The 18,261-nt window shown below is 49.2% G+C and overlaps 1 protein-coding gene across 13 annotated transcripts in view; it reads left to right on the top strand.

Moving 5' to 3' along the window:
• Nucleotides 1–18,261, top strand: part of LOC126536996 (uncharacterized) — a 615,291-nt gene that overhangs the window by 277,155 nt on the left and 319,875 nt on the right. For 11 of the 13 annotated variants that reach the window (XM_072287449.1, XM_072287443.1, XM_072287445.1 and 8 more), the window contains one exon: nucleotides 15,159–15,260. The exons of the other annotated variants lie outside the window; for them this stretch is intronic. In XM_072287449.1, the coding sequence (XP_072143550.1) occupies nucleotides 15,159–15,260 (102 nt within the window). The remainder of the gene's footprint in view (nucleotides 1–15,158; nucleotides 15,261–18,261) is intronic. 13 annotated transcript variants of the gene reach the window in all.

The following is an 18,261-nucleotide window of genomic DNA, read 5'->3' as shown; positions in this document are numbered from 1 at the left end:
CGGGGTTCGATTGTTGTATTCATATAGGAGGTTGTGGCCAAGTACTGCACCAGGGTGGCCAATCCTGCTCTGGTGAGAGAGTGCGTTACCGGTTCTGGTCACCGGGATCAGGCCGCACTCCAGGCCTGTTTGTGCAATTTTCTCAACACACGGTTTTTTTTTGTATTTTCCGGTGGAGAATAGCGCGGCACCGGGATTTGAATCACGGTCCTCTTGCAATGGAGACGGATACTCTACCGTCCCCGTAGGAGTTAAATTAAAAATTAATTTATGGGGTTGTACGTGACAAAACCACTTTCTGATTATGCACGCCGTAGTGGAGGACTCCGAAAATTTCGACCACCTGGGGTTCTTTAACGTGCACCTAATTCTAAGTACACGGGTGTTTTCGCATTTCGCCCCCATCGAAATGCGGCCGCCGTGGTCGGGGTCCGATCCCGCGACCTCGTGCTCAGCAGTCTAACACCATAACCACTGAGCAACCACGGCGGGTCCCGCAGGAGTTGTACGCCTCATTTAACCTACAGTGGTGCCCTATTTGGTCAGTCAAGGTGGACCAATCTGAGCTCGGTTATACCGCATGGATGGCACTCGGCTAGAGAACCTGGTATTTATGACCTGCACATGTGAGTGTGAGGCCATACATATTTGAAGATATATATCTTTCTTTTTTTTTTTTAGGAGGGTTCCCGTACAGTGATAAGATACAGGAAAAGACATTAAAAGAAAGAAAAAAAAGAAAGAAAAAGGGGCGAAAAAAAAAAAAAGGAACATAACAGGTCATTTGAACTCGTGACCCTTCGATGTTGCCCGGAAAGATAGCTCAGTCGTTTGGTTCGTCAGGCCCCAGCCTACTTTCAAGCGCCACAGCTCCTGCTCCGAGCCTCACACTTACGCGGAAAGAGACTCATGTTGTCCGCGATAGTCGGTTTTCTAGGAAAAATGGCCGCTCGAGGAGAAGAGCGAACTCGAGCGGCTTTAGAGGCTAGGAAAACTGCCTTAAAATATTTAGACTTGAGGGAAAGCTTCGTTAACAAACTATAACACGGCAATCAGCACTCGAATACGACGAGAGAAATTACTCAGACGTGGAAAATTCCCTTGAAAAAAAAAAATGTGGTTTGCGAGACAAATGCTTGTATGTATTGAACCTCTTAAAAGATGAGGGGGGGAAATATGCGCTCACCGAGAGGGCACCGTCAACACGAGACATCCACAAGGCACCTTACAGAGATGTGGAGAGCTTCGCGGCCGGAACGAAGCCTCCCTTCTCCGCCGGCCAAGAGGGGGAAACGTGCTTTCCGATCGCTCAAGGTTGCGCGGGCAAAGTATAACTCTAGCGTCTAGGAAAAGCTTAACCAGGTGCGATGGCGGCACGCATAGCGTGGGAAGCTAGCCGCCAGAATAACTATACCAAGGACTGCTGCTGATGAGGGCGGAATACCTTCGTGTAATTATAATAACCCTAATAGGACTACTTTCGAAAGAAAAATAAAGGAAACGGCCCAGAGGGCTATACTACGAGAGCTATGACTGATAGTTTTCTATATATATATATATTGATCTCATCTATGGGATCGCATGCGCGCGCTGTTGCTTTGTCTCTGCGTGTAGTATAGTTAAGAGAGCCAGTTTAAGGGCGGAGAAGAAGAGAGAAAAGAAAAGCAAAAACTGCAGCGCCGTGGTTTTAAAGCGCACCCGTGGTAGAGAAACGGAATGCGATATAAGCGTGCGTAGCCATAATACGCACACGACAAACTGCCTTAAAATATTTAGACTTGAGGGAAAGCTTCGTTAGCAAACGATAGCACGGCAATCAGCACTCGAATATTATTATAACTCTAATAATAATTGTAAATATTCATCTCATCTATGGGATCTGATGCGCGCGCTGTTTCTTTGTCTCTGCGTGTAGTACAGTTAAGAGAGCCAGTTTAAGGGCGGAGAAGAAGAAAGAAGAGAAAAGCAAAAAGTGCAGCGCCGTGGTTTTAAAGCGCACCCGTGGTAGCGAAACGGAATGCGATATAAGCGTGCGTAGCCATGATACGCACACGACAAACTGCCTTAAAATATTTAGACTTGAGGGAAAGCTTCGTTAGCAAACGATAGCACGGCAATCAGCACTCGAATATAATTATAACCCTAATAATAATTGTAAATATTCATCTCATCTATGGGATCTAATGCGCGCGCTGTTGCTTTGTCTCTGCGTGTAGTAGTTGAGAGAGCCAGTTTAAGGGCAGAGAAGTGGGAAGGAAAGGATAGTCTCTGAAGCAAACTTGCAGCGTCGTGGTTTTAAAGCGCAACCGTGGTAGAGAAACGGAAGGCGATATAAGCGTGCGTGGCCATGATACGCACACGACAAACTGCCTTAAAATATTTAGACTTGAGGGGAAAGCTTCGTTAACAAACTATAACACGGCAATCAGCACTCGAATACGACGAGAGAAATTACTGAGACGTGGAAAATTCCCTTGAAAAAAAAAAAATCTGGTTTGCGAGACAAATGCTTGTATGTATTGAACCTCTTAAAAGATGAGGGGGGGGAAATATGCGCTCACCGAGAGGGCATCGTCAGCACGAGACATCCACAAGGCACCTTACAGAGATGTGGAGAGCTTCGCGGCCGGAACGAAGCCTCCCTTCTCCGCCGGCCAAGAGGGGGAAACGCGCTTTCCGATCGCTCAAGGTTGCGCGGGCAAAGCATAACTCTAGCGTCTAGGAAAAGCTTAACCAGGTGCGATGGCGGCACGCATAGCGTGGGAAGCTAGCCGCCAGAATAACTATACCAAGGACTGCTGCTGATGAGGGCGAAATACCTTCGTGTAATTATAATAACCCTAATAGGACTACTTTCGAAAGAAAAATAAAGGAAACGGCCCAGAGGGCTATACTACGAGAGCTATGACTGATAGTTTTCTATATATATATATATATATATATATATATATATATTCATCTCATCTATGGGATCGCATGCGCGCGCTGTTGCTTTGTCTCTGCGTGTAGTATAGTTAAGAGAGCCAGTTTAAGGGCGGAGAAGAAGAAAGAAAAGAAAAGCAAAAACTGCAGCGCCGTGGTTTTAAAGCGCACCCGTGGTAGAGAAACGGAATGCGATATAAGCGTGCGTAGCCATGATACGCACACGACAAACTGCCTTAAAATATTTAGACTTGAGGGAAAGCTTCGGTAACAAACGATAGCACAGCAATCAGCACTCGAATATAATTATAACCCTAATACTAATTGTAGCCTATAGTCCATTTCATACCTCAGGTGCAACGCTGTGGAAGCTACGCACGAAGTCCGGTCACCAAAATTGATTACTGCGCGCGTTTCCATCTATGCTTCGCAGCATGCCAGCGGCGTTTGCTCGCGCGAGCATGCACGTGAAGCTGCTTCGACGGGCTGCAATTAAAAAATACCGAAATAAAAATTGATTTAAAAGAACGTGTTAGCAGCCGTATAAGTACACGGATTGTTTCTATGGGTAAATTCTTTTTTTCATTCAGAACTGAGCTTATATATGGAAAATATTCTCAAAAATCGGGTCAAGAAACACCGAACTTTTTCTAAGTGCGAACGCAGCCACTGCAAGAAGTATCTCAAGCCTCCACAGCATTGCACCTGATGTATGAAACGGAGTATAGCAACGCTAGCAACAACGCGTTTCCGCATTTGTCGTAAGGCTATCCGGCTACGCTAAAACTGTGTTACCAGACGTTAATGGCTGCGAATGTTCGCATTTCTCGAGTGCATCAATGTGGGCCTAATCAGGCTTTCATTAAACTAGGTGCACCTGCAAGTGCTGCGTATTGATGGAAGATGAAGAGGACAGCACAGTTGATTTCATCGGCACGAACTTATCTCTCCTCACCGCACGGACCCACTGCGCTGCAAGCTTCTTGTCCTTCGGGAACCTGTGAAACACCACATCGTCTCGCCCGCCGGTGTTCGCGCAGCCGAATGCTGCACAGAACGAGGGCATGTTGGGCGCCCTTGGCTGTAGGCACTCACGCAGCACAGAAGGAAAGAACAGTTTACGAAAATCGCAAAAGAAAACAAACGTGAGCGGCGGCGGCGGCAGATCTCTCATAGCGTCGTTTAGTAAAGCGCAGGACGGAAAGAGGCATGCCAGCACATGCAAGCACGCCGGTCCGGCAGCTCGGTCCCCGCCAGTGACGTCACTCTCGCCGGTTCTCTCCTCTGGCAACCACCTCACCCGGCGCTCCGGGAAGCGATGGGGGCGTGTCCGAGGGGGTGATTTAGAAAGCGATTTCCGCCCCTTATATTAATAAAACGAAGAAAAAAATTACGGAACCGTAAATTATTAGGTCTTTTCTTCCCAATCCCAGCAATTCATGGAAATTGAAAACCGTTTCAGCTTCCCTTTGAGAGAAAACAACGGAGCTCGGCAGGCCATGTAACGCGTAGGGTACATAAATGGTAGACCATTAGAGTTACAGAACGGGTGCCAAGGGAAGGCAAGCGCAGTCGAGGATGGCAGATAGTGACAAAATTAGAAAATTTGCAGATGCAAGTGGGAAACTATGACTATTCGGATATCGCAGGGCCTTTGTCGCGCAGTGGATATAATAGTCTGATGATGATCATCGTCATATTGTATAAACCTAATTAGTCCATCAATCAGCGCACCGTTTTCTCTGAACCATGCGAGCCCGCCTATCTGAGTCACAGGGTAGTCCGTAGTTTAACGTTTCGTGCATCGGGCTGCTGTGCTGAGAGAACGGGATTCGAAACTGACCATCGGAGCAACTAGGATCACTGAGTATATGGCAAGGTGTACGTACGTAGCGTTCTTCAGCGAACTTTCGCGCCGACATGGATCGCCGGAGATTCGGGACTGAGTATCTGCCGCTCGTCAGTGAAGCCCTTTGACTGCGATTTAGAGCACTGAGTAGCGGCCACTCGGTCGGTGCTTGTCTTGAATGAGCCTCTCTGTGGCCAACTTGCGTCACTGCGTATGTGTCACGCCTACTGGCACTGCGTATGTGCCGGTAGATGTGTGCAGCTCTTTGACGCCTTTGACGCCAGCTTGGGTAACTAGGTATGTGCCGCTGGAAACGTGCCCGCCTTAAATGGTGAAAAAGATCCTCAAAATATCTGCGATGCTGAGCGTAATTAAGCCCACGTCACAAGGTTTTCTTAAGGACAGCAACCCGGTGCATTATTTTTATTAAATTAAATTATGGGGTTTTACGTGCCAAAACCACTTTCTGATTATGAGGCACGCCGTAGTGGAGGACTCCGGAAATTTCGACCACCTGGGGTTCTTTATGGTGTATCCACACGACGGACGGCTCCGCGCAAATCTGTGCCGCGGACGCTTTTTCCGCCGCCCGTCCGGCTGCGAAGCGCATCCAGACGACGGACGGACTGAGTAGACGACCGCGCCGGAAAAATAAAGATGGCGGCTACGCCCGAAGCGACTGTCGTCCGCCTCGAACCTGTCAAGTCGTCGTCGTCCACTGTGTGGCCCGTAACTTTCAAACTGAGGATTGTATTTGGTTTAAATTTGTGTCCAGAAGCTTCGACAGCAATGTATTCGTGATGAGTGGACACCGTTTCCGAAAACGATACTCAGATTCTCGGCGTGTAGGCTTAGGGTGGCTGTATTGGCTGAACATGGCCTCGAAGATGTTGCGGCGGCCCGGGCGGATCTCAGTGGCCGTAAGTTATTATAATTGCTTGTTTTTACTCGCTCTAGATGGCGCCATCTGTGTAACAAAGACTTTGTCATAAGCGTTTTCACTCTGAATGAAAATGGAGATCGAAAGGAAACGACGGTTGGCCGCAATGGCTGTTGTTTTGTCCGAATTGGACACGAATCGTGTCAGCAGCGATGAAGCTGTTTCAGAAAGATCCCAAAGCCGCGCTTGTTGCCAGACTGTAGAGCATGCTAGGCTAAATCCGCAGCATTCTACCCCCAAAATCCGGATGCGAAAAATAGCTCGGCATTTTCCGTCCGTGGGGGTCGCGGACGACGCGCGGACGGCACAAATCCGTGACGCGTAGCCACGTGATGCGCAGTCCGTCGCGAAAAAGACGGATTTCGTCCGTCGTGTGGATCCACCATTAACGTGCGCCTAAATCTAAGCACACGGGTGTTTTCGCATTTCGCCCCCATCGAAATGCGGCCGCCGTGGCCAGGATTCGATCCCGCGACCTCGTGCTCAGCAGCCCAACACCATAGCCACTGAGCAACCACGGCGGGTCCGGTGCATTAGGAAGCTGCGCCACAAATCCACCGGGTATGTGCCGCTCTCAGTGAACGCCTTTCACATCAACGCTCCAGCGTGTTGTGCCATTGGGTATGTGCTGCTCTTCAACTTCTGGCGCAACTTGGGTCACTGAGTATGTGTCAGCGAGCGTGCGGCAGAGTCAATTAACAGTGTTCTCGGGCACCGGCACGACACGCTTCCCGTCTGTGCCACTTGATGGTGCAGCGTGTGTAGAAAGAATGGGGACGCTCCTACCTTCTATCCTGGCTATGGTGTTAGGCTGCTGAGCACGAAGTCGCGGGATCGAATCCCGGCCACGGCGGCCGCATTTCGATGGGGGCGAAATGCGAAATGAAAAGATTTAGGTGCACGTTAAAGAACCCCAGGTGGTCAAAATTTCCCGAGACCCCATAATTTAATTTTTTTTTTACCTTCCATCCATCCATCCGATTGATTTCCTACAAGAAATATATCGCTAAAATAATGTTTAAATAACATGGGAATAAATTATGAGTACGACAACTATCGAGGTACACAAAAGATTAAGACAAGGTTGTCCTCTATCACCACTGCTGTTTATGCTTTATATAAGTATGGAAATAAGGCTACAAGGAAGCAATCTAGGGTGTAATCTGTCTTACAGATTAGGCGGGAAGGTTGTTCAGCAACGACTACCGGGTTTAATGTATGCGGGCGATATTGTACTGTTAGCAGATAGCAATGAAGATTTGCAAACTCTGGCTAATTACTGTGGAGACGAAGGAGACAGTCTAGGTTTCAGTTTTAGTGCAGCTAAGTCCGGTGGGATGTTTTTCAACGATACAACTGATCAGGAGCTTACAAGGCCATGAAATACCCCGAGTGGCCGAATACAAATCTCTGGGGGTATGGATAAACAAAAGGCAGATGTACACGGAAAAGCACGAAAAGTCTCATAGCAAAAGGGCGAAGAGAAGCCGGGATAATGAAACATAGGGCATTGGCGGGGGGGGGGGGGGGTACAACAGGTATGCATTACTGAGATGTATTTGGAAAGAAATAATGGTGCCGGAGCTTACTTTCGGGAATGCGGTCCTCTGCTTAAGGGCAGAAGTTCAGTCTAGACTAGAAGTAAATCAGAGAGCTGTTGGAAGATTAGCACTAGGTGTCCGCGGGAAAACCACAAACGAGGCAGAACAGGGGGATATGGGCGAGGCATCGTTCGAAGCACGGGAAGCTCAGAGTAAAATCATATACGAAAAACGCCTGAGGAAATTGGACGATAACAGGTGGGCAGCAAAGGTATTTAAATACCTATACAAAAAGAGCATTGACTCACAATGGCGGAACAGAACTAGAAAGCTAACCACTAAGTGTGCCAGACACGAGGTCGGAGAAAGAGCATTAAACAACGGGCTAAAAACGCGCAAGGTAAAAGTTGGATAAATTCTATGGAAAAGAAGCATAGTGTTGAACTATATTGATATTGGAAACTGTAGATCAGGAACTAAACGTTTTATGATAACTCAAGAGGCAGTGCCCTACTCTACTCTAGCTAGGTCAGGATGTCTTAGAACGCGGAGCTATGAAAAGAAATTTAACGAAGGAGACGACACATTTACTGTGTGTGGTAAATCTGTAGAAAGAATAGAACACCTCGTATTAAAATGCGATGGCGTCCCGCATCGGACGCTGCACATAGGAATCGCCCTGTGAGCGGGAAGAGGAGCCGCGTCCCCTAAACACGAGGGTTCGAGTGATGCACGCTGGAAGTTGGAAGGGGAGAGAGCGAGAAAACGTATTAAACGCAAGGGTAGTGGGGCATCCTCGTACCGGTCCCCGCGCGGTCCGAAGGGGAGAAGCGGGCGAGTGGCGCGCCACGCGTCGGGGCAGCGCCGCACATTGCGAGGAGGGGTCTTCTGTGTTTGCCGCAAGATGGCTCTGCGTGTGCGCAGAGCGCAGCAGAAGAAATGTAGCGGAAACGTACTTCGCTACTCGCGTAACTGCGACTTCTGTAAGTTACATGCTCATAATTACCGATATGCACCGAAGTATAACTTTCTACGGCATGTTTCTAAGGTAAAACCACATTCACTAGAGGCGCTTTTGTACCGCTTTGGAGCATAGAACTCGTGGCTGAGTGGTAGCGTCTCCGTTTCACATTCCGGAGACCCTGGCTCGATTCCCACCCAGCTCATCTTGCCAGTTGTTTTTTATTTATTAAGTGCCTCCCGGTATTTATCGCTCACGGCCAACCCCGCCGACACCGACGCCGATGACACCGGCTTTTTCTGCGACACGAGCTCCTTAAAGGGCCCCTGAAACGGTTCGGACAAATTTTGTAGACGCGTAGAGTACAGCTTAAGTAGAACATTCGCGCCACTATTTAAGTGAAGCGCTACGTATTAATCGAGCTAGAAGCGATTAGAAGTTACCCTCCTCCCTAGCCATGCTTTTCCTCCTCAACTCGTTCGCCGAACGAGCGGGGCTAAGCTCCGCCTTCACTGGTTTGCGTCGTGATGCGACGTCACATCGTCCACTTTCGGTTGGTTTGGAGCCCGCCCGCGCGAGCCCTCTCCGCTAGTCGCTTGGCCGTCGACCTCGAGCGAGAGCTGTCGAAGCAGCGTGCGTTGCGAGCATTCTGTCGTAGCGCCGAACGTGTCTCGTATTCCGGTAACCACAGGCATGCTGGTCATTTCGGCAAATGACTGGAGGCATAAACTCAAGCTGATGAAGGAACCTCAGCATAGACGTACGTGAGCGGCCTGATCGGTCTGCACGGTCCAGACACTTGTTGGCGCAGCGCTTAACCAACCAAACAAAGCCCTAATATTGCTCTAACCAAGTGAAAAACATTTTAAACATTTATAAAAAAACGTGTTGATGATTACACTCCTGCGACAATGCACACCAGCAGCAAAGAAGAATACACTTCGTTGCTGCTACTGTACAGGGTTGAACTCTGTGCCACCAGGCGGCTGCACCGTGCAGACCATTCACATTTGCCCTTCTGCTCATCTCATGGCTCACCCTGCTACGGCACAGTCAAGCGGCCAGACCCTGTCCTCTTGCGCTTGCATTTGCCCTAATACCGGACTCGCGAGACGCTATTGCATTAGTAATTTTCCGCTCTAAAATGACGGCCGCAAACGCGCAAATCCTGGCGCCGATCGGATAGCGGCAGTCCGATGCGCAGCAGCCAGTTCGCTCGTATGCTGCCTTGCAGAGGGACACAATGTCGGAGCTTGACATATTGCAAATCGCTACGTTTGCGGTCCACAAGGCAACAAAGTCGAATCATAGTGCTCGCGAAAAAACTGAGACCGACTCTGACCGCGTAGCTGTCGTCAAAATGGAGTACGTTGTAACACAAGCAGACGACACTTGCGGTGTGCCGGAAGTGCTTAAGTGTGCTGAAAAATTGTTCTTGTGCATTCTCTTTATGTTACTTTCTTTTTATAAAAACAAATAAACTAAGATTCCAAATATTACGAAGATCATTTCTTTACCATAAAGTTGGAAAAATTATCGATCACGCGCCCTGGTCAGCCAATCGGATAGCTCGTCCCACTGACGTCATATGGGTAGGGGCGGCTTAAAATTCCGCCGAGCAGTGTGCTGCGATCGGCAGCGATGTGCATTTGTAAAGCCTTATAATAAATTACACGCTTTACGCATAGCACTTAGATGTGTCAATTAATGATCAGAAGGGCCTACTCTAACGACTCAGTACGTTTGTAGAAAATCGCCAAAAACGTTTCAGGGTCCCTTTGATGCTGTCGCGTTAAAAATGAAAAGCTGAGCATGGTGGCAACTGCCATCATTCCGTTTCAGAGGGGACGCTCCTACCTTCCATCCATCCGAAGTGCGAAAGGCGCCCGGTTTCCTCACGACGAATTGCTCAGCGTTCGTATGCACCGGCGCGCTATGCATTTGGGAGGTCACGCGCAGGATTGACGGCGGCGGCGCTAGACGGCTTCTCCTTCGGGCTAGGGAAGCCCGAAGGAGAAGTCCCTCTGCAGTACACGCCTCATACATAACTCGCAACGACGGTGGCAGTACGTTTTGTCGCTATATTTATTCAGTGCTAACGCATTGCCGTCGGCAGTCATCGTGAGATGGGTTCTGCCGCAGTTCCTAACACCCGTAGTATTCATTCCGCCAGTTCCGTTGCTTCAGCAATATGTAACATACTCCAGTATCGTCGCGCTTTGGTATGGCACTTGCTTGATGAGGCTGCCCGTGAGAGTGGCGGATTCACGATTATTGCATTACGTTGATTCAGGGAGGACGATGAAATGGCGAAAAAGGAAAGGCGTTTGTGGAACTAAAAATGCCGTCTGATGACTGTAGGATGACAATGAAATGACGATTCCTAAATGACGGCGATTGAAGACAACAAGAGGGCAATGGGATGACAACCAGATGACGATTCCAAACGGTGACGATTGATGAGCACAACATGAGGGTAATGGGTTGACGACGACGGTATGACGACAAGCAGATGAAGCTGGGATGATGACGATTGCACAAGCACATCATGTAGGTGACGATATTGTCACGTGGTGGTGACGTAGAAGAACACAGTAGCAATACTGTGAACGACAAAACTAACTTTTATTGGGCGAACCTGAGCCCACAAGACAAGCTACACTTATAGCACAACGACAGCGGCGAACACGGTCGGCGATCGTCGAAAATCTGATCAACAGGTAAAGCGCGTCGGCTTTTATACATCAATCGTCGAATGTTCCAGACTAATCGTTGGGACCCGCGTGCCTTCCACAAAGTTCTACACCATTCGCGTCAGGTGATGAAATCAGATAACATAAGGTTCGGCGACAACAGACCGCGGATAGAAGCATCGATAACTTTCCAGAAAGTTCGGATACATGCAGGCGCGTCCCACGCTGTGCGATTACATTTGTTAGGCGGCGAAACGTGGTTGCCCGATAAAGATACGTACACGTGTCAATACCCCCCTCCTAAAAAGCATCGCCCCGATGCTGCAAATATAAGAGAGTGAAACACAAAAGTACACTTATTAAACATAGCAAAACAACGAAAAGAAACAAAGTCCAAAGGTCAGTTACGCGAAGCCCCGAAGTTCATTAACGCTGGTAGTACGGCTTGAGTCGCACAACGTGGACTATTTCAGGTCGTGAGCGGCGCCGCTGTGATAGCGAAATGCCGTCTGGCACGACCTCATAGTCCAGTGCGCCAATACGTCGGATGATCTTGTGCGGTCCGAAATAGCGACGCAAAAGCTTCTCGCTCAGTCCTCGTCGGCGTATAGGGGTCCAAACCCAAACACGGTCACCGGGCTGGTACTCGACGAAGCGTCGTCGGAGGTTGTAGTGTCGGCTGTCGGTCCTCTGCTGGTTCCTGATTCGCAGGCGGGCGAGCTTTCGGGCTCCTTCGGCGCGGTGGAGATAGGTAGCGACGTCAAGATTTTCCTCGTCAGGGACGTGCGGCAGCATGGCGTCGAGCGTCGTCGTCGGGTTCCTGCCGTAAACCAGCTTAAATGGCGTGATCTGTGTCGTTTCTTGCACCGCCGTGTTATAAGCGAATGTTACGTACGGCAGGACCGCATCCCACGTCTTGTGCTGGACGTCGACGTACATTGCTAGCATGTCGGCGAGGGTCTTGTTCAGGCGCTCCGTGAGACCATTAGTCTGCGGATGGCAGGCAGTTGTCCTCCTGTGACTTGTCTGGCTGTATTGCAGAATGGCTTGCGTCAGCTCTGCTTTAAAAGCCGTTCCTCTGTCGGTGATGACGACTTCTGGAGCACCTTGTCGCAGCAGGATGTTCTCGACGAAAAATTTCGCCACTTCGGCTGCGCTGCCTTTCTGTAGAGCTTTAGTTTCAGCGAAGCGGGTGAGATAGTCCGTCGCCACGACGATCCACTTATTTCCGGATGTTGATGTCGGAAACGGTCCTAACAAGTTCATCCCGATCTGCTGAAAAGGTCGGTAAGGAGGCTTGATCGGCTGTAGTAATCGCGCTGGCCTTGTCGGTGGCGTCTTGCGTCGCTGACAGTCTCGGCATGTCTTGACATAAGGGGCGACATCGGCGGTTAGGTGCGGCCAGTAATACCTGTCTTGTATCCTAGATAGCGTCCGGGAGAAACCGAGGTGCCCAGCGGTCGGATCGTCATGTAGGGCGTGCAGTACTTCTGGACGTAGCGCCGACGGAACAACAAGAAGGTAGTTGGCGCGGACTGGTGGGAAGTTCTTCACGAGTAGGTTGTGTTGAAGCGTGAACGAAGATAATCCACGCTTAAATGCCCTAGGGACAACGTCGGTGTGCCCTTCCAAATATTCGACTAGGGCTTTTAGCTCAGGGTCCCCTCGTTGTTCGGCGAAGTCTTCCGCGCCTATTATGCCAAGCAAGGCGTCGTCATCCTCGTCATCTTGCGGCGGCGGGTCAATGGGGGCGCGTGATAGGCAATCGGCATCTGAGTGTTTTCGTCCGGACATGTATGTTACAGTGATGTCGTATTCTTGTAGTCTGAGGCTCCACCGTGCCAGCCGTCCTGAAGGATCCTCTAAGTTAGCTAGCCAACACAAGGCGTGATGGTCGCTGACCACTTTGAATGGCCTGCCATAGAGGTAAGGGCGAAATTTCGCTGTGGTCCAATAAAAGTTAGTTTTGTCGTTCACAGTATTGCTACTGTGTTCTTCTACGTCACCACCACGGTTACCCTTATAGCACAACGATAGCGGCGAACACGGTCGGCGATCGTCGAAAAATCTGATCAGCGGGTCAAGCGCGTCGGCTTTTATACAGCAGTCGTCGAATGTTCCAGACTAATCATTCGGACCCGCGTGCCTTCCACAAAGTTCTACACCATTCGCTTCAGGTGATGAAATCAGATAACATAAGGTTCGGCGACAACAGACAGCGGATAGAAGCATCGATAACTTTCCAGAAACTTCGGATACATGCAGGCGCGTCCCACGCTGTGCGATTAAATTGGTTAGGCGGCGAAACGTGGTTGCCCGATAAAGATAAGTACACGTGTCAATATGGCAAGGGTTGCATGATTGCGATTGCATGAAGGCGACGCAATGACAACGATGGCATCACTATGGTGCAATAATCATGAGTGATTGACGAATGCTTGATTACGATAGAATGACGAAGGAGAGAAGTCGGTGGATTGAAGTAGGCGCTATGACGACTGCGTCACGACATTGGGATGACGTTACTGAAGTGATGAAGATGGTAAATCGACAGCGTGACGACGATAGCATGTCAAGAGCCAGATGTCAAAGTTAGCATGGGGATAATGGTACGACACGACACCATGGAGAGAAGGGTGCGACAACGAATCCATGATGCCGATTGTATGGCGAAGACACACTGACGACGATGGTATGACAACGGCATGAGAACAATGAGATGACCACGAGTGTATGATGAGAATGACGTGAAGATGAATGTATCACGAAGCCTGTATGAAGGCAATGGCTTGTTTACGATGGCCTGAAGATGACGGCGTTACGAGAATTGGATGACCCAGCTGGTGTTACGAAGACGGAATGACAACAAACGCATGCTAGACTGACGACGATGCAATGACGACTATGGCATGGCAGTGGCATTGTAATCACGATTGAATGATGTCATCATAATTGCATTAAAGTGACGAAGGAGGAACGTCGATGCAACGGCGAATGCACTGTGACGGTACTGAATTTATGAGTACTAAAGTGGCTGGCGGTACTAAAGTTATGACGATCGTAGAACGACAGCGTGACGACGGTGGCACGACCACGGCCGTGGTATGACTATGACGGAATTGCGAGGGCCTGATGACGAAGTTCCACTGACGACGACGGAAACAGTGCGGCGGCAGCACGATGATGGTTTGACAATGAATGCACGACGGCGACTGTATGACAACGACGCAATGACCACGATGGCATGACAGCGTTATGAGAACTATCGGATGAAAGTGCATGAAGGTAATGGCCTGACGACTGTATCATGAAGCCTCAATGACTATAATGGCGTGGCGACGATGGTATGACGAGTGTCGTTAACGAATCTCGAGTGACGATAGTGGAACCACCATTACGGCATTACAATGGTAGTATGGGAACTAATGCGTGAGGTCTGTATAACGATGATGGCGTGACGATTACGGCATGACGAGAATAGAATGACAAATCTGGAATGTCAACGATACAGCGATGGCATCAGGACCACGAGGACATAGCTAGTGGCTCAAGTTATTAGACAACTGGGCCACTGGGTCGGCCAACACAGTATGACGATGACGGCATGATCATTGTCACATCGGGAATGGGAACGATAGAACGACCATGACGTCATCACAACCGCGAGTTATCTACTAACTTGGGCCACCAGGTATGGCGGCACAAGTTGGTAGATAACTTGGGCCTCTGGGTCGGCGTAAGAGCCTAGATAAATAGATGCACCCCAAATAGCTGAACTGGGCAAATATCGCTAATTGCATTAAATGTGTGTGGCAAACAAGCCCATGAGCTTGCATACAAACTCATGAGTGGTTCAAAATACAAGAATGAATCTCAGCCTATCTGAAAAATTTGAATAGCTCCAACTGATCTTTATCCAGAATTTCTTGGGACCTTTTCAGATGGACAAGACCTTAACACGAGTGAATTAGATTTCTGGTAAAAGCATTCGGATTCACTGAGCAACTTTTCCTTCTGTTTACAGTGCTGAAGGGCATGGTATCGATCTTGGAATGTTTTCGTTAGGATGACATATCACCTCTTGGTAGCCTTTCATGTGTATAGCACGCCTGTTTAATGCAGGGCACAGCTGTTGTTATCGGAAATTCATGACACACAGACAAGTTGATAACCTTGACCCATTATGTTCGGTATTGGGCTTTAAAATCTACCTGTCCACCAACTAGGCCGATCGCAATGTTTGCTTGTGCAGGGCGTCTAGAAGTGTGCGAGCTGCTCCTTGAGAGGTCTGCAGACGGGTCCCTGACCGACCGGGCAGGGGCAACACCCTTGCATTACGCCTGCTCCTCCTCCGGTGAGCGCGCGGGCTTGCTGGTCGCACTGTTGTTGTCACATAACCACGGGACCGAGAATATGGACGTGGCCTTGCAGAGCGCTGGCCTTTCTGGCAACATGGCGGCGCTGCGTGCCCTAAGTTGCTATGAAATGCACCCAGAAGCTGTAGGTAAGTGGATATGAGCAGCACTTTGTAAAGGCCCTCTGACATGCGAAGCACTGCGTGAAGAAGCGAGCTGACAAAGGGTGCGGCGCTCAAGAGGACATGGCTAGCCTAACGACAGGTCATGTGATAAAGGAATGGCAGTTTTGCCAGAATGCACTGTATTGAAAGCAAGGTTTGGCATTGCGCTCGCGATCCCCGACGCGGTTTTCTAATAGCGCGCGGAGGCGACCTATTAAATCACTTCTGCTGCTACGCTGCAGGAACAGCAGACGTGTCACAACGCTGGTGCGTCACCGGCGTCGCACATCGTTGGCGTTGTTTGTCAGCGCTCAGTGGCTTTAACGTGACTCTTACTGCACGTCTCGCTCGGACCTTTTGTGGTAAACGCATCGCTGCTCACGAACAGCTCCAGTTTGTGTGCGCACGGCGCTCGTGCCAGCAGTGGAGGCCACAACATGAGAACAGTAATATTTCAGTGAGTGTCGAAGAAGTAAAACATTGCACCAGTGGCAATGGTAGGAGGCATTAGGGCGGCCCTAGCTAGAGGTTCGCACAACATAAGGTCACTGCACTTGCCGAACAGTTAAACGCCGTTGAGACGCCCATATTGCAAAATCTTGGGTTTAAATATAGGACGGGGGAGCGTTATTGTGCGTAAAATTTCAAGGCGTATGCTCAGTTTTCTCATTTTCATCAAAGATTTTGCTTACGGTTTCAAGACCGTCCTTGTTACTAGCATAATTGAGCGTCGAATTATTTATTTATTTATTTATTTACTTATTATACCCTCGAGGTGCAGTTGTACAGACTGGAGGGGGCGAACGTAGGTGTGATGATTATGGACGTCCGTCACTAGTTTGTGTGTCTTAGTAAGAGAAAGGATGTGCAAGAAACGCTAGTAGGCAAAAAGAAATGTTTATCGTTCACACAAACGACGGTCAAAGGAAAGGAAAAGAAAACAGCATCACAGATAAAGCTTCACGCGCAGACAGATGTACGCGACGCTCAGTCCAGAGAAGGACAGGGAGTTAAGACAACCGGTTCTGCACCAACGCTCGGTGTGCCAAGAGTTCAAAAACTGGAGGACGCTTAAGCTTCGCCTTCAAGAGTGGAACGCCACAGCGTTCCCGTCGACCCGCCAAGGGGTCTAATTAGACAATGCGCTACGGCGCAGCGATCACTTACGAGGCGCCCCGCATCGGACTTTGCACCCACCAATCACGCGGTGGGCGTCGAGCAAAGCAGCGTTCGGCGCGGCAACGAAACGTGCGCCTGAGGAAGCGGAACGAACCAAAGAACTCGGTGTCTCGGAGGTGGAAACGATGTACGCCAGCCAAACGTCGTTATCGGCACGGGCAGAGAGATAGACATATATTGATCTAAAGAAAGGAAGGACGCTTGATTCTGCAACCATAGAGAAAGAAAAAAAAGTTAAGAGTGGGCACTCCCATACACCCCGGCGGCCCAATCGACCTTAGCGCGCCCGGCGGTTGATGAGAGCAACTGGCCTGCACTTTCTGTTTCGGTTTCGCTGGCGCGAAATTTGCATTACCCCTCGTAACCGACGTTGGGCTGTAGCGGAAGCTTGTCATTTCAGACCACTTTTCGTCACCCAAAGGGCAACGCGTTTATTTGTCGTTTGATTTAGTGATTCACTATTTTGTCTAGTTCAATATTTGGTGTGAATTGAGGTCGTGATGCATTTTTTATTTCGATTAAGTTATAACAGATGGAGATAGAGGTAATCATAATTCACTACGGCTTTATCCATCGCGCTTGTCTTCTGTGTTTTGGTACAAACACTCATATGTATCAAAGAGACAGAGTTTCCGCAATGTTTTTATTCCAAGGCAAGATAGGCTTCTTCTGGGTTCTATCATTGTCAAAGCACCACGGCACACAGCAGTGGCTGCCGTAGCTTGGACCGCCGGACGGCATGGCATCAGCACGGTCTGAAAATGTCAAGTGCACGCTTCGTTAATTACTAAAAACATATGTACACGTCATAACTGTACCAGGAAACCGCTTTGAATGAATAGTGAACCGATGCACAATATAAAACCACCGACACATCCTGACCTGTGACCCATATAACTCGGACTTAAAAGGATAAATGTTAAGACCCCGTACAGGGGTGTTCAAAAGTTCCCAGGCGGCCATCCTATGCAATCCCATGGCATCGCGTCCTGTGAACTTTTGGACACCCCTGTACGTACTCAGTATAAGGAATACATTGGTAGGCAAAATAGAAGTTCACATAAGCGTGATAAAGATACATTCGAAACGTCCAAATACGAGGCCTTTGTTCCAATGCGCGCACGCCACGCCTACGCGACAATACGTTGTGCAATGTCTTCCGCCACGAAAAAAATGACAAGGAACCGGAAATTACTAGAATGCGCAGTACTTCCCAACACGGCCGCCGCAATAAGTGCATGCAGTAGTCATTGGTGACTTTTCCCCACCGTTACTTATCTGTACAAACAATCCGCACGGACGTGCGCACCAGCGTCCGTCCGTGCGCCGTAGATACGCTGCAGTACAAAAGGCAATAAGCTATGCTCGCTGTTTATGTCACATGCCATTGTTTGCAAGCAATATCATTAAAATATTCAGGAGCCCCTACTCTATAAGGGAAACGAGCAAGCAAAGCTTGGCTACAGCGTGCCTAACGTCCTGCTTTTCTTTTAGGTAGCGCCCGTCCCCGGAACGCCGGTTTCGGTCTGAATCGGCGTGACGTCTTTTATGTTCTTTCCAGCGTTCGTCAGCCTCTAGAACGGGCCAACGAAAAGACCGTCACGCGATCATTTAAACGCGGATTAGGAATTCAATTCTCTCGAAACGGGAATTTTCC

This window comes from Dermacentor andersoni, chromosome 3 (assembly GCF_023375885.2).
Source record: "Dermacentor andersoni chromosome 3, qqDerAnde1_hic_scaffold, whole genome shotgun sequence".
Classification (NCBI taxonomy): Eukaryota; Metazoa; Arthropoda; class Arachnida; order Ixodida; family Ixodidae; genus Dermacentor; species Dermacentor andersoni.
This window is presented reverse-complemented; position numbering and strand designations above follow the sequence as displayed.